Source organism: Canis lupus, chromosome 10 (genome assembly GCF_048164855.1).
Source record: "Canis lupus baileyi chromosome 10, mCanLup2.hap1, whole genome shotgun sequence".
NCBI lineage: Eukaryota > Metazoa > Chordata > Mammalia > Carnivora > Canidae > Canis > Canis lupus.
Genome location: NC_132847.1, coordinates 67,229,185 through 67,256,983, shown reverse-complemented (window position 1 = coordinate 67,256,983; position 27,799 = coordinate 67,229,185). Strand labels below are relative to the sequence as shown.

Sequence of the window (27,799 nt, the reverse complement as noted above, 5' to 3'; positions counted from 1 at the left end):
CTTTTGCCTGGTTTTGTTTCTAGAAATGATGCCGTAATAGACAAGCTGTCACTTTCATAAGGGGAACCATTCAGAGGAACAGCTAAGAAAGTGTTTTTCATATCTTGAAGCTTCAAATTAACCTAAATGTTCACTGTTTTATTCTTTCCTTACAGCAGCCTTCCCTTTGTTAGCTGTGTGTTTCCCAGGATGATCTGGTTTAACCCACACTTTAAAGCTCCTATCACACAAGCCCTAAGCTTGGTCGATAAGAATTTGCATTTTCTTAAAAAAAAAAAATCTACTGTTGGTTTTCTAGGAATACATTTCTGGAAGGTTTATCTTGTGAGTAAACCCCTGACAGTAAGATTTAATGCATAAACAATAGTACTTGGAAGCATGCTTTATTATTTTCATGCCTTAGGATAAAGGAACCCAAATGTGTTCCAGTTCTACAGCTTACTATGTCTCCTGTTTGTTTTCTTTTCAGTCAATTGCCCTTTGGGAACCTATTATTCTCTGGAGCATTCCGCCTGTGAAAGCTGCTTGATCGGATACTATCAAGATGAAGAAGGACAACTCGAGTGCAAACTCTGTCCAGCTGGGACTTACACCGAGTATCTTCATTCAAGAAGCAGCTCAGAATGCAAAGGTAATGGCTCAATGCACAGGTTGACCAGAAGCCTGAATTTTATCTTCAGTTACGAAGTCTAAATGGCAAAGAGGATGAAATAAGAGCATTACTACAAGCAATTTCGTTCACTTATTATTTTTTCTTTTAACTTTAAATTAGTATCTTAATGTTTCTCTCACTTTAAAGAAGTCTGTTTTTTTTCCCTTTGGAATATTCTGCTGCTCTAAGTGAGACTCCACTGTCCATAATTCTAATCCATATTTAAAAAAAAGATTTATGTATTTATTTTAGAGAGGGAGAGAGAGAGAGAGCACGCATAAGCAGGAGGGGCAGAGGGAGAGAAAGAATCTCAAGCAGACTCCATGCTGAGCGCAGAGCCTGATGCTCGATCCCATGACCCAGAGATCACGTCCTGAGCAGAAATCACGAGTCAGACGCTTAACTCACAGTGCCACCCATGTGCCTTAGTTCTAATCCACATTTATCAGTTAACTCAGATTTTTTTTTTTTTACTGGATTTCAAATTAATTGGTGGAAAGGACTTTCATAACACTTAGCAATTAGAAACTTGCTTTTTCTTAGAATAATATTTGATACAATGAGATCAACTCTCCATTTACTTGGAAATTAATAACCATAGGTACATATGCATGTATTCTTGCTACTAAAATACCCAATGTTTTCAAAAACATTTTATTGTCATTTTTATTTTTTTATTTTTATTTTTTCTTATTTTTTATTTTTATTTTTTCTTATTTTTTAATTGAAATTAGATTTGCCAACATATAACACCCAGTGCTCATCCCATCAAGTACCCTCCTCAGTGCCCGTCACCCAACTACCCCATCTCCCCGCCCGCCTCCCCTTCCACTACTCCTTGTTCATTTCCCAGAGTTAGGAGTCTCTCATGTTTTCTCTCCGTCTCTGATTTTTCCCACTCAGTTCCCTTCCTTTCCCTTATAATTCTTTTCACTATTTCTTATATTCCCTATGTGAGTGAAACCATATGATGATTGTCCTTCTCCGAATAAACATTTCTGATGGAAACATTTTCTTTCGTGATTAAGGTCACAATAAGATGCACCTGAGGGGTGCCTGGCTGGCTCAGTCAGTAGAGCATGTGACTCTTCATCTCGGCGTCATGAGTTCAAACCCCAAAAAGGGTGTAGAGATGACTTTAATAAACAAACAAAAAACAAACAAACTTAAAAAAAAAAAAAGAGATGCACCTAAAAGAAGGAATTTCAGAACTGTGCCCCTTGCTGTTGTTACAAATGCAGGTATGACTGCTTAATGACAAATATAAACTTGGGAACTGTGCTAAGTGATTAAAAGTGCACTGAAAATGTTAGCAATGCTGCAAATGAGAATCATTTGCAGGGGAGAACAGGGGTGGAAGGAAAGGGTAGTGTACTGGGGATTGAGGATTCTGGCCCTAGTCCTGCTCTCCCACAAAACCACCGCTATGAATCCTAGAAAGTTGCTTAAAATCCCTGGGCCTCATGCTAAGACTACTTTTACTTTCTACTCCACCAGCCCTCAGATGAGGTCTGTAGGTAGAAGGAGGACAGGAGAGGGCCAATTGTTAGAGCAACAAAACTTATGAGGCTCTAGCCCAGTTTGAGGTTTGGTTTCTCTCGCTCCAGAGAATAGTATACGAGCTGAGAACTTATACAAGAACAAGTTTTCCTGTGTATAACTTGTTCTTTTGACTGTACTTTCTGAGATGAGATTTCTAACCTCATTAAAAACCATTTATTGGTGGGCACTTGGGTGGCTCAGTCAGTGAAACATCTGCCTTCGGCTCAATTCATGATCCCTGGGTCCTGGGATCGAGCCCTGCATTGGGCTCCCAGGAGCCTGCTTTTTCCTCTCCCCTTACCCCTGCTCATGCTCCCTCTTGCTATCTCTCTCTCTCAAATAAAATCTTAAAAAAAAAAATCCCCATTTATTAGCATTTTCTGTGTGATAAAAAAAGTAACTGGAGTAAAGAAAGCAACTGGTAATAAAGAAAGTAAATGAAAATCAGCCTAAATGTTATTAGTACAGGAAAGCATAGGGCGATCTAAAATACAATCTATATACTTGGAATTCTTTGTGTCACTCACTGTGTCCTGAATAATTGAATTACGGAAAACCCTATCTTATCCAGTGCAAGTTTTGTATAGCTTAATGGCATCATTCTTAACCATATTACATTTTTCTTTTCAGCTAAGTGCAAACCAGGCACCTACTCATCAAATGGGCTTGAAACGTGTGAATCGTGTCCTCTGGGCAGTTATCAGCCAGCATTTGGTTCCCAGAGCTGCCTCTTGTGTCCAGAAAACACTTCATCTGTGAAAAGAGGAGCCGTGGACATTTCTGCTTGTGGAGGTTATCAAAGCCTTAGACACTGATACTTCTTCAAACCTAATAGGTTCTATGCATGGCGGAGTGGAATATTTTCAGCAAAACCATATGTCTACTCTATGCAAAGAATGTAAATAACTGTCTCTTCATGGAAAGTTTCCATGTATTCAGCCAGTAAATACTTAAGTATAAACACCCTCAATATAAACACTATGCTAGTGCCTTTAGGAACACACAAAAAGTACAAGACTTGGTCCTAGTATTCAACATTAATAAACATGTGGCTTCATTATATGCTAGGAATACTTCTCATCTAGGAACTGAGTCTCCTCCTTTCTAAAGTGAGGTCCTGTCTCATGTCCCTTGAAACTCTAAAAAGACACTTTATGAATTACGATATTTCATCTCCTACAGTTTGGAGGTTTTTGTGAGTGATTATCCACTCCACTCTGACTGTACTTTGGAATCATCTGCACATTGACGTCAGCATTTTTAAAATACTGAAGGCCGATCTCCACTCCCAGATATTCTGACTTAACTGGTCTGGTTTTCTTTTTAAGGTTCCCCACCCCAGTGATTCTAAAGTAACAGGAAAAGTTGAGTATGACTAGTTTTGGATCTCAAAGGTCAGCATGAAGGGTTTAAAAACACAGATTGCCAGGCCCCACCCCCTAGAATTTCTAAGTCAGCAGTTCTGATGTGGGACCTGAGAATTTGTATTTCTAAGTAGTTCAGAAGAGATGCTGCTCCTACTTGGTCCAGGGACCATTTGGTACAAATCACAATGGAAATGGAAAGATTAGAGTTCCAATTTTCAAATATTTCTAACATCCCTACCAAGTACAGTTTTCCAGCATGGTAAAGGTGCTGGAAGGTGTCAACAAAACAAAAATATGAAAACTTAAAATGGCCATGAAACTGGGACTAAGAGTCAAGGTCATTCTGCTGCCAGGAACTCCAAACTCCACGTACTCTGCAAAGTCAATGGAACTTGACTAAAAATAAAAAGTTGTTGGCCTACCTCTGCTACATCACTGAGAAAAGAACAAACATGCTGGCTGAAACATGACTTTTTTAAAAATTACATATCTTCCTCTTTCACTACACCCTTATTAAAAAATCTAAGGTCTACCTATGCCCATCTGAAAACTTAAAAACTGTTCCCTTATTGAATAGTGATGTTTTTAAGAAACCAATCTGTTAGCTCTCCATTTCTCCTAAGACACACACACACACACACACACACACACACACACACACACACATACATATACACGGCCTCACTGTACCCCAGGCATTTATACCTCTGCATATAGTTAGAAACAAATTCCCAGAAAACAACTGTATAGGACATTTTTGTTGTGGGGAGAGGGGAGTACATTGCATTTTGGGAGATGTAGTCCTCAAAGTTAGTGTAGCAGAGAGAAAATGAGGAAGCACACTATGCTTACAGATTTTTACATACTCCACCTGTTTAAATTATCTCAACATATTAGGATCACAGTAGATAAAGTCTCTTAGACCTGAGGAATCGGGCAAGCAGTAGTCATCAACCTGATGTTTCACTAAAGAGAAAAGAATTTAACCAGGACCTGGTTGCAACTCATAAACCATGTCTGTTGTGTAATACCAGCTTTGAGGGTTTTTTTTTAATTATTATTAAAAGGCAAATAAGGCCCCACATTATGGTTGAAATAGATCTACTAGACACTCTTTTATTTTGTCAATATACAAATGAATTTTGGAAGAAAGTCTGCAGTGAAAAATTCTTTCTTTCTCTTTCTCTCCCTCCAACCACAAAAGTAACTAGGATTTTTACAGTAAAACCAATTCATATTTGATGTTTTTTCCCTTTAGCTTTCCAATGAAGCCTTGAGGTTTGTTTAATACCAATTATTCCAATTAAGTAATTATAATTCCCAGAAAGTCTCTAGATTTCTGGTAACTGCTGTATTTCTCCTAATATATTCCCAGCACAAGTTTAACCACATTTGCTTGTCATGAGTGAGTTGGGAACAGCAGCACTCAGCACTCTGTCCTGTGGTGTTAAATAAATACCATTTTACTTTAAACTTACACGTGTGTTTCTAAAACAGTCCCCCATATATATTTTTCTTAGTTTTAAACTTCTTCCTTCCTTCTTTATTTTTTTTTCTTTCTGTAGTGATTTATTTTTATGTGTATGTTTATGGTTTATTTCACTTTTTACTAAAGTATCACTTTTTGCATTCTTTAGCATGTTGAACTTAAAATATAATCAACACAGCTATTATATTTAAGCATATTCCTATATTAAAGTAATATATTTTCCATGTATTTCGTTTTTATCACTACTTAGGATATTAAATATCCATAGGTTCATGGTTACAAACTCAAGAGTCTGAAATTTTTCTTTTTTTAAAATTTAATTGATTTATTTATTTTTTTTAGAGAGATGAGGGAAGGGCAGAGGGAGAGAGAGAATCCCTAAGCAGACTCCCTGCTGAGCATGGAGCCTGATGTGGGGCTTGATCCCACAACCCTGAGACCATGACCCTGAGACCACGACCTGAGCCAAAATCCAGAGTCAGACGCTTAATCGACTGTGTCACCCAGGGACTCTTGAAATCTTTCATTTTTAAAAAATGACTTTTATCTGAGGAATAAGTCTTGCAAATGATTTTTTTTTTTTTTTTTTTTTTTTTGGTGATGGTGTTGTTTCCATATGGTCCTATAGAAAAAGAAAGATTATTGCAGAGCCAGGATGATATTTCTTACCCTTACCCTATAGGACAAAGTTAAAAGGAGGCTTAGGATGAGAGTTTCTGACCTTTGAATTTGTCTTAGGAAACCCATTTAAAAGGCAAAATTCACTTGACTCCAGGGCTATATGTGTTACCCTTAACACCATCGAGGAGCAGACGTGTGAGATTACATTTTCCCAGTCATTTCAAGGCACTCTTTTTAATTCTATTTTAATATCACTTTTGGCATACTTAGATTTTCTCTTTCTCTCTCTCTGTCCAATATGAGAGGTCAAAAGGATTTTGTCCCATTTTTCTTGACTCAGAAATCACAGTTTGGCCAAGATTCAAAATGAAACTTTCTCCTCTCTTCTTAGGAATTAGACCATCAGGAACTCCCTCTGTATATGTGCATGTGTGTGTACTTAATGCTGTATTATATACTACAGATAATGCCATTATTATGCATGTGTGTTATATTTACACTTATATACACTATATGTACATTTATATATTTACTGCATACATATATTTACTATCTGTATACATAAATAATACATTAAGTACTGATTGTCCACCCCTAGAAAGTATATTTCTGATGACAACCATCTGCCTTTGACATGTAAGATAAACTAATTTTTACATGAAAATTTATATTTTCTATATCAAAAGACAAAATATAGACATCACAACAGTATGTTCTCTAATGAGCTTTCTGATTTTTAATCAAGATTTCATTATTACATATTAGTATAATTTTTGACATTCTGTCAGTTTCTGGGGCATTGTCTTTTTCTTTTTGAGGATAAGGTTGTGCTGAAAAAAATGGTGCAAAATAGTTCAATTCATCATAGATCTTGGTTTCACTGACAGAATTTACATTTTTGCCCTATCATACACACTCATAGATATTCTCTCAAACAGAAGTTTCATAACTTTGCCAGTAGAAGATCTGTGCTTCTAATTAACTCCTTTAATTAGCTATCTGGAGCTAATTACCTTTTCCAAATAGGTAATCATTTTTTTGAAATTTGAGATTCAGAAAACCCATTTTAAACTCAGCAGCTTTGTAATATGTTTGTGCAAAGCCCTGTCTGGAACTCTGAGGTCTAGCAACAAAGAATAGATTAATTTATTCTTGGTGAAGCAAAGATACTTATAGTTTACAGTTTTGGGGGTGTCTGAGTGGCTCGATCCATTAAGTGTCTGCCTTCCTCTCAGGTCATGATCTCAGGGTCCTGGGATCAAGCCACACGTTGTCGGGCTCCTTGCTCAGCAGGGAGTCTGCTTCCCCCTCTCCCTCTGCTTGTGCTCACTCTCTCTTTCAAATAAATAAAATATTTTTAATGCTTAAAAAGTTTTAATATAACAAATATTTTTGTTATAACAAGTATCTTGTTTATCACAGATATAACAAGTATCTTGTTTCACCAAGATACTTATAAAGTTTTAAGATAACAAATGTAGATGGAAGAAATAAGTTTTTCTAAATAAGCATTAATATCTATTGATATCTTCAGCCATCTCTTGATTCGATTCCTGACTTTTTGTCAGTGGGTATGTAAAAGAGCAATTTTGCAAAAGATGTGGCTGGCTGTTTTTCTTAAAAACTTTGATCTAAACATCTTGAGATTACCACAAATGCTTTATTGTTTATTTAATGTTTATTGTCATATTAAAAAAAAAAAGACATGACATTACTTGGAGTATCCTGCTCCCTGGAGTTGAGTGCATTTCTAAATTTTTCAACCATATTGCTAATTATTTCTGCTGTACTAATTTTTATTAACAAAAATCCAAAGTCTGCGTGATAAATGTGCAGAGATTCCCAAATAGCTACTTCCTTGTGTTCTATCTTCTATATTTAAATGTAAAAGACAAGTCTTAATAGTTTTAGTGGTTTTCTCAGTTTGTAATGGTTTAAGGCCTCTTGCGGATGACCCCAGTTCATGCAAATAAAGAACATGCTCCGCCTGACTTACTTCATCTTTGGATCACAAACTAAAATCCCAACCTAAAGATTTAGTCATGACTGGTTTGCCCCAGTGTCCCTCTGGTAGATGCAGCCAAAATTTACTGAAGAAAATGCAGGTTCATATTATGTTCAAAGCTGTTTCTTATTTAGTTAATATTCCACCAACTATTAGCAAGAGAATTTCAGATTTGGTTAAATGATAGTATTCAACTGATTGTTGTTTATAAAAAGCACGTTTAACACAAAGTGACATTAAAAGTTTGAAAGTTCAAAAAAAAAAAAAAAGAAAAGCCCTCTTCTGCAGAAGGGACGGCTACACAGAAGAAATAAAAATTTCTGATAAACATGAAAAAGACCCTTAATTTATCATTGAAATGCAAATTGAAATAACAGTGCAATTCCATTTTCACTTTCAAATTGGAAAAAAATGTTTAAATGATCATTATCAGTGATGAGGAGTATGAAGCAAGAGGAATTCCATACATTACTAATGGGGCTGGAAGTTAGAACTATTTTTTCTTGCAGATTTTACATTATATATTAATAGCTTTAAATTTTCCATTATCTTTAGATCTATAGATTCAACTACTCAAGTTCTGCTGTTCAAATTCAACTATTATCCCTAGGAAACAATCAGAGTTATATACAAGGTTTATGCAGAAAATTTCATGTCACCATTATTTATAATAGCCTACAAATAGAAACAACCTAAACATCTAATAGTAGAGGAAATGTTAGCTCAATTATGGTCTGTCAATGGCATGCAATATTTTTTTTATTAGACACCATGTTATTTAATGATCTGGGAAATGCTTTGGATATAAAGTAAAGTGAAAAAATCAGAATACAATATTACATGGTCAATTCAGATTTTTATTGAGTTAAAGGTGTTTTGTGTAAGAAGAAAGAAACAACAAAATATTTCTCTGGGTGATAAAATAGTATAGGTATAAAATATGCACAAGAGATTATATTAGCAATTCAATAGCTTTCTTACAACCGAGAATCAATGTACTTCTTTCAAAAGTAGAGTACATTGTTCCAGACTCACAAACAATTTGTTTTTACCTTTGCAGTACCTTGTCCAGTAGGAGAATTCTCTCGTTCTGGATTGATGCCTTGTCATCCATGTCCTAAAGACTACTACCAACCCGATCCAGGGAAGTCCTTCTGCTTATCTTGTCCCTTTTATGGAACTACAGCCACCAGTGGTACAAGATCTATCACAGATTGCTCCAGTAAGAAGATATACTTTATTTCTTACCTAATCCTGAGTGTTGGAGATTTGTGTTTGTGATAGTCTTGATTCTCAATATTCCTGTTTTCAGGGGATTTGGGTGTCTGGTTTTTTGAGGCCTTTATAACTCAAAGATTCTTACTTTGGGAACTCTGAACTTGACAGCTTCCCAATTTCTTTCTAAGAGTCTAGAATTTAATAATAGACCCCATCCATCTATACACTCTCTATTTTTACTACTAGTAAAACAGAATACATGTGACTTTACCTGCTCTGAGACTGGAATATTGATCATAGTATTTAGGCAGAGTCTCTGTATGGGCAATATCTACCACACACTAAGAGGGTTTTCTAATGTTTTCTTATTAATCTTATTAGGTTTCAGTTCAACATTCTCAGCAGCAGAGGAAAGTGTAGTGCCCCGTGCTTCTCCTGGACATATCAAAAAGAAGTATGAAACCAGCAGTCAGGCAAGTCCCTTTTATACTTACAGAATCATCTCCAGTGGAATGTTTGGAAAACACTTTGTCATTACACATTACACAGAGGAATACTACCAAAGTTGGGACCTTAAGTAATCAAGTCTCAGGATCATTATCAATGAACAATAGTATTTACTTGTGACTTCCAATAAGAACTTTCCAAAAATGCAGCATTAGAAAAGTTCTAACTATCAAAAATTGGGAATTTTTCCCAGCAATGTCTGGCACAGAGAATGTGTAAATGTGGGGAGCCTTTAAATTCATTAGTAATTAACACTTACGTCAAGCATAACCTATCATCTGAGTAAGAGGCCTCTGGTTTAGCCAAAGGCCTTTTCTGATTGGCAGGAAGAGTTACTCAATAATGTTCATTTAAATTTTTGTCAGAAAAAGATAAAAGATCATTTATAATGATCTTAATATAATGTATGGGTTTTTAAAAATTAAAAAACATAATTCATGAACATAACTAAACTGTTTTCTTTAAAAAAAAAAAGACTAGTGAAGATTACCAATTATTTTGGTAGATTCAGCCATTACTCTGAATAGACTTTGCTCAATGTCATGATAAATTCTTTGGCTTTAAGTATTTTTAAGAAGGATAATAAGGTTGTATTTTTTATTTCAACTTCCTACAGTCTCGTCCAAACACACAACTTGTAAGGGCTTTGAAAGTCATATTTGAAACTGAGCCTAGCAGACACAGACATTTGTAAGAATTGCTAGAGTAGTGACTATCAACCCTGGAGACATATTAGAATCCACTGGCCAACTTTAAAATATAATAATGCACAGATCACACTCCCAGAGATTCTGATTTAGCTCGTCTGGGTTGGGGCCCTATCCTTTATACTTTTAAAGCATCCCAAATGGTTTCTAACATGCATCCAGCCTTTAGAAACACTTAAAATCATCACTTAAGATTAAATGTCATATGTGTTCATATATGGCAGGCACCTACATGATGCAAGCAGTGGGCCAGCTAGCTTGAGTGAACTCACCTGGAAACAGGGACCACCTGTCTAATCCTGCAAACCTTCAAACTCCTAGTCAGAATTACTTCGAAATGATTGGAGTGTTTTGTCTCTGATAGATTTCTTTTTTTGCCATTGGTAGGTTTTCCATGAATGTTTCTTAAATCCCTGCCACAATAGTGGAACCTGCCAACAGCTTGGGCGTGGTTATGTTTGTCTCTGTCCATCTGGATATACAGGTAACATAGAGAAATGCAAATTTTAGTATGTTTTTCAGATGAAATCATTGTAACTTGCATATCAAACTATGGAACCCTAAAAATTAACCCTTTAAGATAAATACATTCGGCTATATCAGTGCAAAAAAATTTGGTCGAACAAGATAAACCAAGGTGAAAAAAAGTATACATATCTTACAAATGGCAGTTCTCCTTGCACATTTTGAAGGAAGAACAAAGAATCATCTTTTCTATGAAAAGCCACATCATAACTCACCATTTAAAGAGGAATACAGTTTCAGAGCCATGACCAAGGTTCCATACTAAAACAAATGTATAATATGATACCCAACATAGAACAGATTGTCCAGCACAAATATTTTTAAACAAACTCCAGTTTCTCTCATTGGCTTCACATTAATGGAAGTTCTTATGAATGGCTATGATTTGTTGCTTTGTTTCTATCTTTCTGGAAGCAGTTCTTGGAAAAAAAAATATGGCTTTGAACTTGATTATGTAGCAATTATATAACAATTATATCTTCTTGTAGTGTAATTCACATTCCAGTTCAGTTCAGAAATATACTTTTTGAGGGGGAAATGAACTATATCTGAAAACTGCAATTTATTTCAACTAATTCACGATTTTCTCCTAGAAATGCAGTTTTTGCATTTTTTCTGACTTTTGTACAGCCAACGTGAAATGTCATTTCAATGAGAAAGATGTTATTAAAATAAAAGAATTCACCACAAAATTAAAATAAAAGAATTTACCACAAAATGAGCAAAAGGAAAATTGGAAAACAGAATGTAGCCCAGGGCTATCAAGAATATTGGCATTCCACTTATTTCATTCCATTTATATGTGTATGTGTGTCTCGATTTTTATAAAAGATTTTGTCCTAACATTCCGTAAGACATAATGGATCTTGTCCCAGAATTTTATAAGCAAGTGGTGATTGAGAAAGGGCATAATTTGGACAGTGGTTCTCAAATTTTGATGTGCATCAGAATCGTTGGGAGGGCTTCTTAAAACACGGAGTGCTAGACCTGACCCCAGAATTTCTCATTCAGTAGCTCTAAAGAAGTTTTCATAATTTGCATTTCTATTACATTCCCAGGTAATTGCTGATGCTGTTGGTCCAGGGGCCACACTTGGAGACCCCCTGGTGTAGAGGAAGAACATGGGTTTCTGGCAGAGCTAACCCACAGATAGCTTGTGTGCACCCTCTCAGAAAATATGTCTGCACTCTAGGACACCTGGCATATGAGCTGATATCTGGCAGGACTTAGCCCTACCCCTACTCCTCAGCCTTGGTAGCAAGTATATATGACTCTATACTTTGCACTTTGGAGTTAAATTAATTTTATGCTCCCAAGTCTTCCCCCAGCACTACCTACCACCAACTTCTAACTTGGGATTTTCTGCTATCTTTTATGTATTCTTATAAGGATATCCTTTAAAAAATACTTAATTTATTAATTTATTTGAGAGAGAGAGAAAGTAAGGGGGGAAGGGCTGAGAGGGAGGGAGAGGGAAAAGCAGGCTCTGGGCTGAGTTTGAAGCCCCCAGATTCCAGGACCTTGAGAGCATGACCTGAGCTGAAACCATGAGTCAGACACCCAACCTACTGAGCCACCCAGGAGCCCCTCCTTATAAGGATATCTTTTTTTAAAATTATTTATTTATTTGAGAGAGAGAGCAGAGAGGAGGGTCAGGGGGAGAGGGAGAGAGAAACCCAAGAAGACTCCACACTGAACACGGAACCTGACACAGGGCTCAATCTCATGACCATGAGATCACTATCTAAACCCAAACCAAGAGTCAAGGTGAAACCAAGAGTCAGATGCCTAACTTACTGCACCACCTAGGTACCCCAAGATATCTTGAATCTCTAGAAAGAGGCAATACTTTTGTTAAATGCTTAACTAGACAGTAGCACTTAAGGAATATTTCCCTTTCCTTCACCCCCACCACTCCCTATAAATTCAGATTATTGAGATAATTACCTTTAAATGATCATGGTTCTGTTTTTATTGATCCCACTCTTTGATTGTCCTTCAGTATTTGGTTTGCATTTTAGGCTTAAAGTGTGAAATAGACATTGATGAATGCAGCTCACTGCCATGCTTCAACAATGGAATTTGTAAAGACCTAGTTGGGGAATTCATTTGTGAATGCCCATCTGGTTACACAGGTAAGAGGAAAGTTTCTTGTTTTTACAATACAAACCTTGGAATCCTTAACATTTCATTGCTGGAAATCAAAACCACAATGAGATATCATGTCATACCTGTTCAAATGGCTGTTATCAAGAGACAAGAGATAACAATCTTGGTGAGGACATGGAGAAATGGGAACACTTGTTGTATACTGTTGGTGGGAATGTCAGTTGTTACAACCACTATGGAAAACAGTATGGAAGCTCCTCAAAAAATTAAAAATAGAACTACTGCATGATCCAGCAATTCCACGACTGGGTATCTATCCCCAGGAAATGAAATCATTATCTGGAAGTTTTGTTCATTGTAGCACTGTTCACCGGAGCCAAGATATGGAAGCAAGCTTAAGTGTATTCTCAAGATAAAGAGAATACGATTGAGCTATACATAATAGAATATTACTCAGCCATAAAAAGAAGGAAATCCTGCCATTTGCAACAACATGGATAAAAATTGGGGTCATATACTAAGTGAGATAAGTCAGACAGAGAAAGACATACTGTATGATCTCACTTATATGTGGAATCTAAGAAAGCCAAAGTCATACAAATGGAGAGTAGAATGATAGTTGCCAGGGGCTGGGCATGGGGTTATTGGGAATATGTTTTATAAGGCTACAAACCTGCAACTAGTTGATAAACAAGTCATGTTTAAGAACTCAAGGAATAAATTCAGCAAAGAGGTAAACGACTAGCAAATACTATAAAATTTTTAAGATAGATAACACTTATACTAACTAAAAGAAAAGCTAGATATCCATGGTTATCATTTTTCATTGTATGTTGAAAATGTCAGATTTCTTGCTAGAAAATTTTTGCAATAAATAGAATGGAAGAAAACGTCTTATTTCAATGTATTTGGCAAAGAGCAAAGTTTTTCACAAGCATATTAACCATGATTTATGATTATCCTGTTCTTACACCTGAACAGGTTGCTTGAAAACTATTAGCCTTAAATTCCTTTCAGGTTTTCTCCAGCTAACATATTCTGTGATTTTTTTGCAGGCCAACTATGTGAAGAAAATATAAATGAGTGTAACTCTAGTCCTTGTTTAAATAAGGGAACCTGCACTGATGGCTTGGCTGGCTATCACTGCACCTGTGTGAAAGGATACACGGGTAAGATGTTTCCATTCTTCCTACATTGTCTTAATGTTCTGCAAGGCACCAAAAATTACTACATTTTTTTTATTGGTGTTCAATTTACCAACATACAGAATAACCCCCAGTGCCCGTCACCCATTCACTCCCACCCCCCGCCCTCCTCCCCTTCCACCACCCCTAGTTCGTTTCCCAGAGTTAGCAGTCGAATTACTACATTTTTAAGCATCATATTATGTTACTGTTCATTTTCTGATTTTGTAACTGTGCTGTGATTATCCAGAGAAAGTCCTTATTTTTGAGGAAATGCACACTAAAGGATTTTGGGGTCAAAGGGCATCAGGGGTGCAATTACTCTCAAACAGGTTAGAAAAAAGAGTGTGTGTGAGAGAGAGAGAGAGAGAGGGAGAGAGGAGAGAGAGAGAAGGGAGACACAGAAAGAGAAGGAGACATAGAGGAGACAAGAGTTTATGTGCTAAGATTAACATTCAAGAAGGCACTGGAAATAAATCATTTAGGATAATATTGCAAATAGATGCTAAACAATATGATATAAATATATATAAGAAGAAATATATATAAAGAGAAAGTTCCCAAAAAATGACCAGTGTAGGAAAAAAGACAAGGTCAAAGAAACAGAGGAAAATTTTGAACTAAATTTGTTAGTTTCATTTTTTAGCATCATCTCAGTTAGATGTCCATTGCAAATGTTAGTTTCAGAGAGACCCAAGATCAAAAGAGCAGATTATCAAAAACACAGTCCTAAAATGACTTAACAAAAGCCAAATCTCACTCAAGAGTGGATCTCAAACCAGTGTGAGAGGCCAGTAGTTCTGCAGCTTCCATTCCAATCCTTGAGGAGCAACATCCTCCAAGAGGTCAATGGCTGGATCCTAGTTTCCCAAGGGGGGTTAACATTTGGGCTCTTTCTCACCGTCCTCCATCCCCAGGCCTGCACTGTGAAACAGAAGTCAATGAATGCCAGTCAAGCCCATGCTTAAATAATGCAGTCTGTGAAGATCAGGTTGGAGGATTCTTGTGCAAATGCCCTCCTGGATTTTTGGGTACCCGGTGTGAAAAAAACCTGGATGAGTGTCTCAGTCAACCATGCAAAAATGGAGCTACCTGTAAAGATGGTGCCAATAGCTTCAGGTAAAGCCCTAGGTCTGGTTCTTCGCACTAGTTTTATTTTCTCAACCACTCAGTATCCTGCAGCCTTTATGGAGTATTACTCTAAGTCCCAAGTCAGCCACTCCCTAATTCTAGTCCAAGGATAGGCTGCCGTAGATGCTCCCCACCACCTGGGGTTCTGATTCTCTAAGTCTGGGGTACAGTCTGTAATTTTAAAATAGACCACCTATGTGTTTTAAGTTCCCTAATGGTTCTGATGCATGACCAGATTGCGAAACCACTGTTCTGTCATTGGGAAGTCATAAAAGATGAAAGAAAACACAGTAACACCAAAGCACTAGACAAAACTCATTTTTAAATTTGAGCTGGAGTTTTTGCACTAGCTGAAGTCAAAAGGAATTGTGCCATCACTCTGTTACAGTCCCAATTGACATTCTCTATCTGTGGTTTTCAAACGCTTTTTTTTTTTTTTTTTTTTGGTTTAGTAACCCTTGGTTCATAAGAAATCTAATACGAATGTAAACAAGTGAAATAATAAAAACTAACCTTTTGTGGTTGAAAACAGCAGGATTTGTAGAGGAGACATGCTTTGTCTTCCTGAGGCAGCTCTTGGGGTGCCAGTAGAATACAGTTTAAAAATCAGTACTCTCCTTCATCACTGTCAAGTTAACTCCGTTACATCCGTTCCCCTTGCAGGGTCTGTGGCTTCTGCAGTACAAAAGACAGACTGTTCTTGCTTGCAGAATCTTAGGAAACTTTATTATCCTCAACATGCCACTGGCTCTGGAAGCTTATGAAACTTAAAAGGGAAAAAAAAGCACCCCAGTTGCACCATTTCCCAGTCCTCGTGTGGTTCAGCCTCCTTCAATACTGTTCCCCCAACAGATAGCCAGGGCATGATCCAGAAGAAATAGGCAATCCATTCTGCCAATGAGACTTTTACTCTTGATATGGAAATGAAGTCTCAGCAGTATAACTGTTTCATCTTTTCAGAGGCTTTTTGCTTCTTCTGGCCTGTAGTGCCTAACCATAGGCAATGAGAAATTTCCAGAGAAATAAAAGTTCTAAATTCCACCCTCCCCCCCAGAGTCCAAAACAATTGATGAATACCAAATTTGCCTAAATCCTAAAGAGGAAAAGGGAAAGTAAACTCTCCTAACTCAAAGGGACTGTGAGTTGTCACCAAAGTGAACTTACTTCGTAGACCAGGATATTGGATTGCTAGAATGACGTCCAACATGGGCAGATAAAGATGAGTGAAATTCTAGCCAAAATAGATTTATCATCAGATGCAGAGAACTCAGTGATTCTACCCCAATTCCAATGTAAACATGCTAATGACAATGTTAATTAGCATGTATTGGACAGGTCCTTTTTAATTAAAAAAATATTTCAGACATACAGAAAATTACCAAGAACAGTAAAGGTCACGCACTTATCACAGTAATTACCAAATCTTGGCATTTTGCCATATTTGATTCACATCTTTTGTTTTAAAGAAACACCTTCTAAAGATACTTTTAGAGTTCATCCAATACACCACACATGCGCACGCACACACAAACACACATACACTTTCCTCTTCTTCCTCAGTAGTAACCACTTTTCTGAAGTTGGTGTACATCTTTCTCATTCAGACTTCATATATTACTACATAAACAGTGCATAGCATACTTTTACATGTTACATAATTGGTATTATACTATATATATCCTTTTGCAATTTGGGTTTTGTTTTCACTCAACATCATGTGTTGTCAAGGTTGATACATTTGGCTCTAGTTCATTTATTTTAACTGCTGATCAGTAGTCCGTGATCATACCATAGTTTATTTTCCCACTCTCCTCTTCATAAACACTTAGAATAATACTGTTATGAATGTTCATTACCTGTGTCCTTTTGTGCCTGGGGAGTAACTTCTGAGAGCACATAAGTAGAGATGGATATACAGGCTCTGGGAATGCAAACCCTCAATCTCCTATGACATTGCCAAATTGTAATTCTCTTCACTATGTGAGATTTCCCAGTTCATGACACCTTTGTCAACATTTGATCTCAACATTTGATATATTTTCCATTCTGATAGGTTTAGGTTGCATACCGCAGAGACTGTATGGCATACTGTTTAAGAACAAGGCACTTTGATTGGATTTAAAATCCTATTCCACCGCTTAGTGACCAGGAGACTTGGGCAGATTAACCTGAGCCATAGTTTACTCATCTGTAAAATGGGAATGAGGATAATGTTACCTCATTATAAAGACTGGTTTAATATATATAAAGCCTTTGGAACAGCATGTGAACTTTTTATATTTTTTCCTAGCACTTCTACAGGGAAAGAAACTCCCAGTGTGTAAATAATAATTCATCTGGACCAGAACCACTATTTTTGCTGCTACAACACTTCAGATATATATTATCTTAAATAGGTTAATTAAATAAACTTTAAAAAAAAGGTAACTGATATTTAAAGCACTGTTTTGATGTGGAAAATGTTTCATCATTTCAGAGTAGTTTACTCAATTCATCTAAACTAAAAACAAAACAGAACCCCAGTTCACCCTTTTCTCCCACCCCACTCTGACCCCGAGTACCAGTCTGTTCTCTGCATCTGTGAGCTTTCAGTTTTCAAAGTCCTTTGAGACATTGTCATCATAAATGCAAGACTTCCTCAAATGCACTTCTATGTGTTATTAATATTTTGTTTCTTTGCAGGTGCCAATGTGCAGCAGGCTTCACAGGGCCACATTGTGAAGTAAACATCAATGAATGTCAGTCTAACCCATGTAGAAATCAGGCCACCTGTGTGGATGAATTAAACTCATACAGTTGTAAATGCCAGCCAGGATTTTCAGGCAGCAGGTGTGAAACAGGTATATAGGAGCTCAATGTTATTAATAACAATACTAAAAATAATTATAACAATGTTAGTTTTTGCCTGTTTCAAGCCCTGTCTACATACTAAAAATGATGCTAAGCATTTTATACTTATTTAATCTTGACAGCCATCCAGCAAACTATGTCCTATTAACCCTAATGGCAAAGGTGAGGGAAATGAAGCTCAGAGGAGAAAATTGAATTGAGTAAAACTCTTCATCTTCTACATGTTTAGAAAGGACACTTGATTTAGGAGCTCAGAGTTCAAAGACATGTTTGAGAACCAGTGCTAAGCTGCTTTCTCAGGGTGCTGGTGACTTTTAGCTGTAGGACTTTCATTTTCTTGATGGGGTATGCACGACTGGGGCAGAGCTGAATTGCTCATGAAATAGGGAAGAATGAGGACCCTGAGTAGAAGTGGAATGTGGCTCTTGCCGTTAACCCCCTTTTCTCCTGCAGCCTCAATTACCCCACTCTGTGAAGTCATCCCATCAGCATATGGATGTGCCCTAGAGTCTTCTATCTTTATTAACTTCCTGATTCCACCTCTCCTCCCAGCTTTTTCCTATTTCTCTGCTTCTTTGCCCTACTGAATTCTTTCCCTATCTTAGATATCACTGATTATTTTATTTAGAAGGATGTGTGATATATTTTGTAGATAATATATAGATATTTAATGTTGAAACTGCATCTCAGATCATCATATTGACTGAAATGGGCTTCTTTGACAATAGTACTGCATATCTACTGCTTACCTTGGACAACTGAAGAAATACCTCATAAGTGCCATAGTCTACACACTTTTCTTATTTGTTACAGACCAGTCTTCAGGTTTTAACCTGGATTTTGAAGTTTCGGGTACCTATGGTTACGTCATGCTAGACGGTGTGCTTCCATCTCTCTGGGCTATAACTTGCACGTTCTGGATGAAATCCTCTGACATCAATAATTATGGAACACCAATCTCCTATGCACTTGAGAATGGCAGTGATAATACCTTCCTCCTGACTGATTACAATGGGTAAGCAGAAATGTCAGGAAAGACATACTCTGGATCTTATCCTGGCACCAAGTTAGAACTGACATGGGGGTGGGGGATAGAGGAGCAAGGGGGTCAGGTGCTCCAGCAGGACAACAGAGTGATGAGTGACCAGTGACCAAACAAAGCATCTGGACAAGTTCTGTAAGAAAGCGAAGTTTCAGCAATAGCACCTTATGCATGAATTATGTTTTGCTCTTTGCTAAGTGTTACTTCATTTGATCTTCACAATGTCCTGAGGACCTAGCTTTATAGGTAGCAAAACAAAGTTTCAGAGAGACTGAATGATTTGCCCCAAATCTCACACTCTGGGAGTGGTAGAGCTAAGTCTCAGACTCTGACTCTTAAGACTGATGCTCTTTCTTTTATATGTCAGAGCCTGTGGGGATTTAAGGATTTCAGTGATACTACTGACCCATGGAAGACACATATATTAAATATGACTCCATCTACAGTCTCAGGTGTACAGATGATATTTATTTCTCTTTGGGTCAGTTATTAATTCAACAGCAGGGCCCGTCTCTCTCTGGGCTGTCAGAAAGGACAACCTCAATTGTTTCCCTCCTTCTTTCTCTACTGAATGCTTTTCCTATCATAGATTCTCATAGACTGTGCAAGACCCACAGGGTCTTGCTAAAGAGCCACAGACTGGGCCAGGACTTCCATCACTGTCCTCTGTCCATACTGCTTATCACGGGGCTGTGTGAACTGCTTCAGCCTCTGTGGGCCCTTCAGAATCACAGCTCTTTGCCACATGGAATCCCAATCTTCAAAATAGACAGATTCTGTGGTGGCCTTTTCATCTCAGATCCACTCAAGTTTCTGTCCTGTTGCTGCTGAGCAGGATGCAGGCCCCACTGAGCTCTCTTTCCTTTCTTCAGTCCATGGGACTCACTATTCCGGTGGAACCCTCCCCATCCCCAAACCCTATTCTTCTGAACTGACCTGAACTTTTAAAAATAAAATCCAAGAAATTTGCACAAAGCTCCCCTGAGGCATAATGTATACAAAGAGAGAACCTGTTACCCACTTGAATAGGGGAGGATGATGGGAAAACACAAAGAGGGAAATGATTGGTGTGATAAAAATACCATTTTTTCCATAAATATCTTTGAATAGGAACTGAGAAGATATGGAGAGAGGTATGCAATGAATTCTTTTTTTTTCCTTATCAATTTTCCCTATTTTTTTCTTTTTCTCCAATTGCTATTGAAGATATTTCATTTTAAACTGCTTAGTATCTTTGACATTCCCCAATGTGACATGATTGTTAGAATCTTTTGCTGTTGGTCATCTTTGTTCTATTTATGCTTGCCTTTGGATTGACATAGTTTGTCTGCTATGTGACTGTTTTGGCAATCCAGACAGAGCTTACTTTCTGTGAGACATCTAAAGTTTGTTCCTAGTCTTAGGAAAACATCCATTCCGAAGGAAGAAAACCAGTCTGATGTTTGTACAGCTCTCATTCCTTCCATTCTTGATTCACTTTCTCCGGAATAGACAGTTGGTAAATTATCTCAACTTGGATCAACTTTTCTCATTATCTTAAGACTTTTTCCTACCCCTTCGTGTTTAGGAAACATAAAGTAATTTTCTTTTTTTTTAAAGATTTTATTTATTCATGAGAGACACAGAGAGAGAAAGTGGCAGAGACACAGGCAGAGGGAGAAGTAGGCTCCATGCAGGGAGCCCAATGTGGGACTCGGTCCCGGGTCTCCAGGATCACGCCCTAGGCTGAAAGCAGTGCTAAACTGCTGAGCCACCCGGGCTGCCCAAGAAACATAAAGTAATTTTCAGTGAGCTACAATGAAGTATAATTTATAAATCAACCCTGCCATATGAAATATGACCAAATGGAGAAAAAGATGTAATGGTTTCACGTGAAGTGCTTTACATACAAAAAAAGAAAAAGAAGAAAAATAGTAATGTGGCCCCATAGATGAGATTATGACATATGACTGATGACTGTATTGTCTGGAATCTTTTCACAGCTGGGTTCTTTATGTGAATGGCAAGGAAAAGATTACAGATTGTCCCTCCGTGAATGATGGCCATTGGCATCACATTGCAATCACTTGGACGAGTACTGATGGAGCCTGGAAAGTCTATATTGATGGGAAATTATCTGATGGTGGCCTGGGCCTCTCTGTTGGTTCAGCCATACCTGGTAGGTCTTAGCTAAAGGAATATAATTCTGTTAGATACCAGACTGTTAGGTGCTTAGATAAACATCAACTTTGCTAGCTTTGTTGTCCTTGGTTCTACGCAAAGGTCAACAGTTATCTCTCCCATTTTCTACTCCCTGATTATCCAGACTGAATTATTACAAGCTTTTCCTAGGTGAGCTGTATGACTCTCTGTGTAAGAAATGCATTTAGGGACTTTTAGTAAGACTAGGAAGACGCAGGCTGAGCTATCAATGGAAGGTTACTAAACTGTCTTCCAAGGAGGAGATGAATTGCTGGTATGTTTTGTTTTGTGATCTTATACATAGTACACAAGTATATCCAGTGTATAAGCTGCAGCACTGCTAAAACTATCTTTATGCCCTTTTCAAATAGAACTCCAACTTTCTTCTAAGAATACTTTTTTAAAAATGTATCCAAGGAGTTTTCTTTTGAAGGAATACAAAAGCATTAGGTGATACGGTGTTCTTAGTATCATACATGGCATCTATCTAGATCCTTCTATGACAGATATCACATGAAGAGGAAAAGTTGGAGATTCCCTGTAGTAAATAAGGAAACATTCAAAATGTTTCAAAAAGAAGTGGCATTATCAGGTGGAGAGGTGGTTCCTTTTTGTGTCTAAGTATTCTTGTTTTCAGCTCTCTCTTCCCTGGATAGTGGGGTTGCAGGTGGCTTTTATTTTCTTCTTTATTCTGTTCCTGTATCTTATAATGAACATGTATTTCCTTTATGATAAGAAAAAGAACATTTCTATATTTAAAAAAAATTACACCCTGATAAAAGAGTGAAGATAGGTTTCCTATCTTCCTGAAGATAGGAAACTAAAACACAGAGATTGTAATAGTAGCCAGCCAAGGAGATGGTTGTCTGACCACAGCAGTCAGAGTGAATTGGAGTCTGTAAGTATTGCAGAGCTCCCAACTGACAGAGCTTAGTGGATAGCTAGCTTTAGTTTGGGTGACTAGGGCTATTAAAGAGTCTAAAAGCTGATAGAAGAATTCTAGGAAAAAGGATAATTATCAGAGCAGGGGTTAGAGGTGAAGGAAGAATTTACATTTGATTTTACAAATATTGGGTTTGAATTCTAATCAAAGGAATACATGCAACTAGAAACATAGGTTGATATCGCTTTATATCAAATTGACAAAGTCATTCTTAGTGATAGGATGTGATTGGCAAGGATTCAGCGTGGCAGACACTTTTATAGAGTGCTGGTATGAAAACTGGTACAACCTTTCTGGGAAGCAGTTTAGGAACTCTCATCAAGAACCTTAGGGAAACCCTTGGCACATAACCAACAATTCAACTACCAGGAATCAGATTAAAGGAAATAATCAATGATCTGAATAAATACTCATGTATCAATATATTGATCTCAGTGATACTTCAGTACCAAACTTGGAAACAACTCCAGTATCCAATAAGAAATGGTTGTTTAGTTAGTTAATTAATTAATTGGATTGTTGTGCATTCATATATAAAATAGCTATTAAAACTCATGAAATGAGAAATACCTAAGACAAAAAGCCAGATTCAAACATCATTCATAGTATGATCCTGAGTTGTGTGTTTTAAAATCTCTCTCTCACACACACATACACATACACTAAAAAAAAACAATAAAAATAAAATGTGGAAGGAAATACACAAAACTGTTTAGACTTTTTTTTTCTGGATAAGAGGAATTCCTTCTGCTTTATTTTTTCAAATTTTCTTCCATGCGCATATTAATTTTTAATGATTAATAAGAAAAGAACATAGTTTGGGAAATCCCAAAAGGGTGTTCTACGTGTATCAATTGGCAGGTGAATGATATCAGATGGGGAGATTATTGAGGGAAGAAAAGAGGAGGCCAGAGGTGGAAGCCTGGGTGCATCAGCATCTTAAGAGGCAAGCAGAGAAGAGGGACAGAATTAGCACAAAGGTCCAAGGAGAACCAGGAAACGATGCCTTTATGAAAAATAAGTGGAATCAGCCAGGCCCCTGGCAGGAAACAGGTGGCATACCCAAGTTGGATAACTGAAGAGAGTTTAAGGAAGGGACGATTTTCAAAGATGTGGCCAGAGTTTAGGCAAACTTGCAGTTCTGGAGACTATTCACCCAGCAGAAGCCATGGTGTTCTATAGAGGAAAGCAGCCACCGCCAATCTGTTGCCTGGGGGAGAAGGTATCCAGGAAATTAAACTTCTCTTTCATCCCACTTTCTTGTCTTGGGTTGGTCCTTCCATTGGTCAGGTATGAACAGAAGCCAGAGGAACTGGGCAACCAGGCGGTGTCAACCTTTGAGGGTACAAAGCAGAGTTGAGAAGGGTAGCAGGTGTCTCTGGAGGGGCAAACACAGACCATCCAGTACATCCAGGAAGGACAGTTTAATAGAATGAAATGGCCAGTAGGAACCAATGATAAAAAGAAATCACCAGAGGTGGATATAAAATAGTTTCCATTGAATTTGACAATTAGGTGGCCGCTGGCAAATTGAGAGTTACCTTGGAATTGGCGATAGAAATGTAATCATTGTAGGGTTAAGAAGAAGAAAAGGCAGAGCAGCTACTGGTGGTAGTTGTCATGGAGGGTAACTTCCTGGAAGAAAGGAGGCAAATTAGAACTTACCTGTTTTGTTGACATAAAATATTACCTGCACATATGTTTATGTGTGGTTTTTATCATGAAGTGTTTGTAAGTCTGATGTAATATTCTAAATAAACCTTTCTGATTATTTTTAAGTGGCTCTACATACAATATTGAATTTGTCCTTATAGGTGAAACATGCAATTTTTTTTTTTTTTTTGGTAAGGTAATTTGGTTTTTTCAACAATTTTCCCTGGTACGTTTATATTGTCAATGCTTCCGTTCAGTTAGCATTTTAGGAATAACAGACAACGAAGTCAGTTTTCCTCCTCCTTTGTCTCCTCTCTTTAGGTGGTGGTGCATTAGTTCTTGGGCAAGAGCAAGACCAGAAAGGAGAAGGATTCAACCCAGCTGAGTCTTTTGTGGGCTCCATAAGCCAGCTGAACCTCTGGGACTATGTCCTGTCTCCACAGCAGGTCAATTCCATTTTCAGTGTATGACAGTAATGAGATACAAAGGTACAAACCTAGTAAAAATGTGAACAGACTAACGTTGCCGTATCTTACTGTAACCTCTGGGTTTTCAGACTTGACCACCGATATCATTTGATGCTATGGTCATAGACTAAGCTGGGCAGAGGTTACCTAAGGTTGCTTTCAATGAATCCCCTCTTCTGTTTCTTGGTGCTGTTTTTAAATTTTGTTGGATATGATTATTTTAGGATAATTGTAAATAACTAATCTCCAAGCTGGAGAGAATGAGAGAGATACTGGTTCAAATCCCTTGGACTAGAGATGCAGAAATTGAGGGCTGGTGCAAGATCATGCTTAGAGAGTGACAGAGAGGCCAGCAGTTAAAGCTAGGCTGGAGTGCAACAGCCTGAGTTCAAATCCCAGTTCTACAACAGCCTTGTAGTGATGACTTTGAACATATTTACTCCATCCCTCTATGCTTCAGTTTCCTTATCTGTGAAAGATGAACAGATAGCATAGTGAGTAGTGAAGTTTCAACAGGATCACACACAACATGGCACGTATAGCAGTGGTCTCGTTTGCCACCCAGCAAGGGCTTCCTCAATGTCTGCCCTTATTATTATAGGGACAGAACTTGTCTAGGCCTCAGTTTACCCACCTCTACATCAGAGGCAGAAGACAGGAGAATGAGGAGTAGGGAACATCTACAATACCTCATTAAACTGCAGAACTTTAGAAATCCTATGTGGAGAATTTCAGAATATCTGGCAACTGACCTATTTGGGAGAGGGGATGATGGAAGTGGAGGAGAGAGGGGGAGGGAAGAGACTTATCTGTTACTCCTGAAACCATACTGTTCAAAAGCCACCTTCCCTTCACCCCCACCCCCAGATCTGTGAATGTTTTCAATAGGACTACGTTAAGATATAATAACTCTGTCATATGGAAACAAGTAAGGTGTATCTAAAGACATGTGTTTACACTTTCAGGTGAAATCACTGGCTACCTCATGCCCAGAGGAACTCAAAAAAGGAAATGTGTTAGCCTGGCCTGATTTCCTGTCTGGAATTATGGGAAAAGTGAAGATAAATTACAAGAGCATATTCTGTTCTGGTTAGAATTTTCTTCTGTAAACTGGCATCTCTTGACTACTCCCAAGATTTTCTAGTGAAAAAAGAGACAGTTCAGAATTCCCTGTGGGTCAAGGAGTGTGTGCCTGTCAGCCTGCTGCTTAACCACTAATTCACATTTTCTTTACCTTTACCCAAAGGATTTATTTTTTAATACTCAAATGAACGCTGCATTAGAGAGTACAAAATTGTGGAAGAAACTTGGACAATGAGGAAATCAGATTAGGAAAATAGGATGAGAAGAGGGATATGGTTAATTTTTCAAATGCCACGAAAGCCCTAATCTGTGTGAGATGGGGTACCTGCAACCCTGTAATTCCCAGTGGCCATCTAGAGGCAGGTAGCATAGAGAGAAAAGCTATGGATGGTAGAGTCCACGCACTAAATAATCAAACTGAATGATCATAAAATCCAATGTATTTGAAGAAATTTCTAAAGACGTCCTAGAATTCATGGGTTTTGATAACTTCTAAGTATCTTTCATCAATATTCCAGAAATACCACTTTTTTTTTTTTTTTTTTTTTAGAAAATATTCAGCTGACTTCTGAGGAATGAGGAGGAAAAGTGGTTAACTCAAATAGTTTTTTCTCGCAATTTTGCTCGCCAGTGATCTGGTCACATGCCGCCTTGTCTTAGTAGTATAGCAGTAGAGTGGCGCTCACATGCTGGTGCCACATGTGATTTGAGACTTGACCTGGTGATGCTGCCACACTGACAAGCTCTGTGCCTGTGTTCTTTGCCTGCAGATTGCCCACCCTTAGAAGGATTGATACCTCACCTGCGAACCACGTCGGTAGACTTAAAGCCAGGCTCCAAAATCAGTCTGTTCTGTGACCCAGGCTTCCAGATGGTTGGGAACCCTGTGCAGTACTGTCTGAATCAAGGACAGTGGACACAACCACTCCCCCACTGTGAACGTGAGCTGCCTTTGCGGAAGGCATTTCAGTAGCTCCTGACAGTTGTTGCACCACAGGAACATTTTTCAGGAATGCTAGATAAAAGCTAGATACACCGCAGTAGTAAACACGGCAAATACTCATTGAGCAGTTCCCTCTCTATGCGGGACATGGGTGATGAGGAGACCAGCCCTGTGGCTGCACCCCACATGCAACAGGGAACTGCCATGGGAAGGGAAGACTGAACTGGGGCCCGGAGCCCAAAGAGAGATGGGTTACAGGCCGGGTGGGACACAGGAGAAGAGCTCTTGAGTTGAGTGCATCCATTCATTTATTTATCCAACGATTTTAGACCACCTGCTACATCGCTAGACAGCGACCTATGTTCTAGTGATGCAGCGGTTGGAAGAAAGTCTCTTTGGTGGAGTTTCCACAGGAACAGGAGGGACAGAAAATAATGAGTAAATATGACTTATAAATAAGAACAAGGGCCAGATGTAAAGGCTATGGAGAAAAATAAAGCAAAGGAGGGAAATCCCAAGTGAGGGCCTGGGTGGAAGGAGACTGCTTGTTTAGGTTGGGCAATAGCAACATTTCTTCGTAGTGTTTATGCTCACTGACATATGTGTTCACCTGTGGCTTGTTTCTCTGCTCCCACTGGACAGTAGGCTCCGCAAGGCAGGCGTGTACCTCTGGGGTTCATTACTGTAACTTCAGCATCTATGATAGTGTCTAGCAGGACCTTCATAAATATTTTGGTTTTTAATTCATGAATCGTGTGCCCACTCTGAGCCAGGCAGCCTGCTAGCTGCCGAGGGCACAGGTACAGCCACGGCCTGCTTCCACCCCTCCAGGGCTCTCAATCTGTGTTCGTGTCCAATGAAAAAGTCCCATTTAACTCAACTACTAGCTTAACATGAACCACACGTCCTTGGAGCATTTCGCTCCTAATGTAGGTGTGCTCTTCCTGCACGTTACAGGCATTAGCTGCGGGGTGCCACCCCCTTTGGAGAATGGCTTTTACTCAGCTGAGGACTTCCATGCTGGCAGCACAGTGACCTACCAGTGCAACAATGGCTACTACTTGTTGGGTGACTCAAGGATGTTCTGTACAGACAACGGGAGCTGGAATGGCATTTCACCATCATGCCTTGGTGAGATAAATCTTGGCAGTACTGTCTGGGTTTATTCTAGCTCCCTGGGAGACAATCATCCCAAATTCCTGAGGCTCTCTTGTGACATTCTTTTGTTAACTTCATCTCATCCCAGTAAGCTCTGGGCAAGCCACTGTGACAAAGCAGCTGTCTCTAGATGTGCCAAGAATATTTAGAATTGTTACCAGGCTCGATACCAAGACTATTTTTAATCTATCTCTGTTCTTCTACTTACCCACCTATAAAGTGGGAGAATAACAGCTTTTATTGTGTATCTGCAATGTGATCATGACTACTATATTTACTAGAGTATAGTTTATTTTTGCTATATGAAAATATCTCTGGTGTTATACGTTAAGCAATATGTAATGACTTAAGAGTAAAAACAAGTATTTGATACATAAGAAAAATCAATCAACTTCACTACCTGTAAGCTATCTTCATTTTAG

The 27,799-nt window shown here is 38.2% G+C and overlaps 1 protein-coding gene across 3 annotated transcripts in view; it reads left to right on the top strand.

Moving 5' to 3' along the window:
- SVEP1 (sushi, von Willebrand factor type A, EGF and pentraxin domain containing 1) overlaps nt 1-27,799 on the top strand; it is a 181,887-nt gene that overhangs the window by 95,033 nt on the left and 59,055 nt on the right. For 2 of the 3 annotated variants that reach the window (XM_072842317.1, XM_072842316.1), the window contains exons 17-32: nt 470-631; nt 1,681-1,893; nt 2,825-2,986; nt 8,737-8,898; nt 9,276-9,367; nt 10,496-10,592; nt 12,655-12,768; nt 13,798-13,911; nt 14,844-15,045; nt 17,740-17,897; nt 18,721-18,922; nt 20,932-21,107; nt 24,048-24,172; nt 25,159-25,282; nt 26,047-26,217; nt 27,177-27,350. In XM_072842317.1, coding sequence (XP_072698418.1) covers nt 470-631; nt 1,681-1,893; nt 2,825-2,986; nt 8,737-8,898; nt 9,276-9,367; nt 10,496-10,592; nt 12,655-12,768; nt 13,798-13,911; nt 14,844-15,045; nt 17,740-17,897; nt 18,721-18,922; nt 20,932-21,107; nt 24,048-24,172; nt 25,159-25,282; nt 26,047-26,217; nt 27,177-27,350 — 2,448 coding nt within the window. The remainder of the gene's footprint in view (nt 1-469; nt 632-1,680; nt 1,894-2,824; nt 2,987-8,736; nt 8,899-9,275; nt 9,368-10,495; nt 10,593-12,654; nt 12,769-13,797; nt 13,912-14,843; nt 15,046-17,739; nt 17,898-18,720; nt 18,923-20,931; nt 21,108-24,047; nt 24,173-25,158; nt 25,283-26,046; nt 26,218-27,176; nt 27,351-27,799) is intronic. The other variant, XM_072842318.1, reaches the window with a different exon arrangement.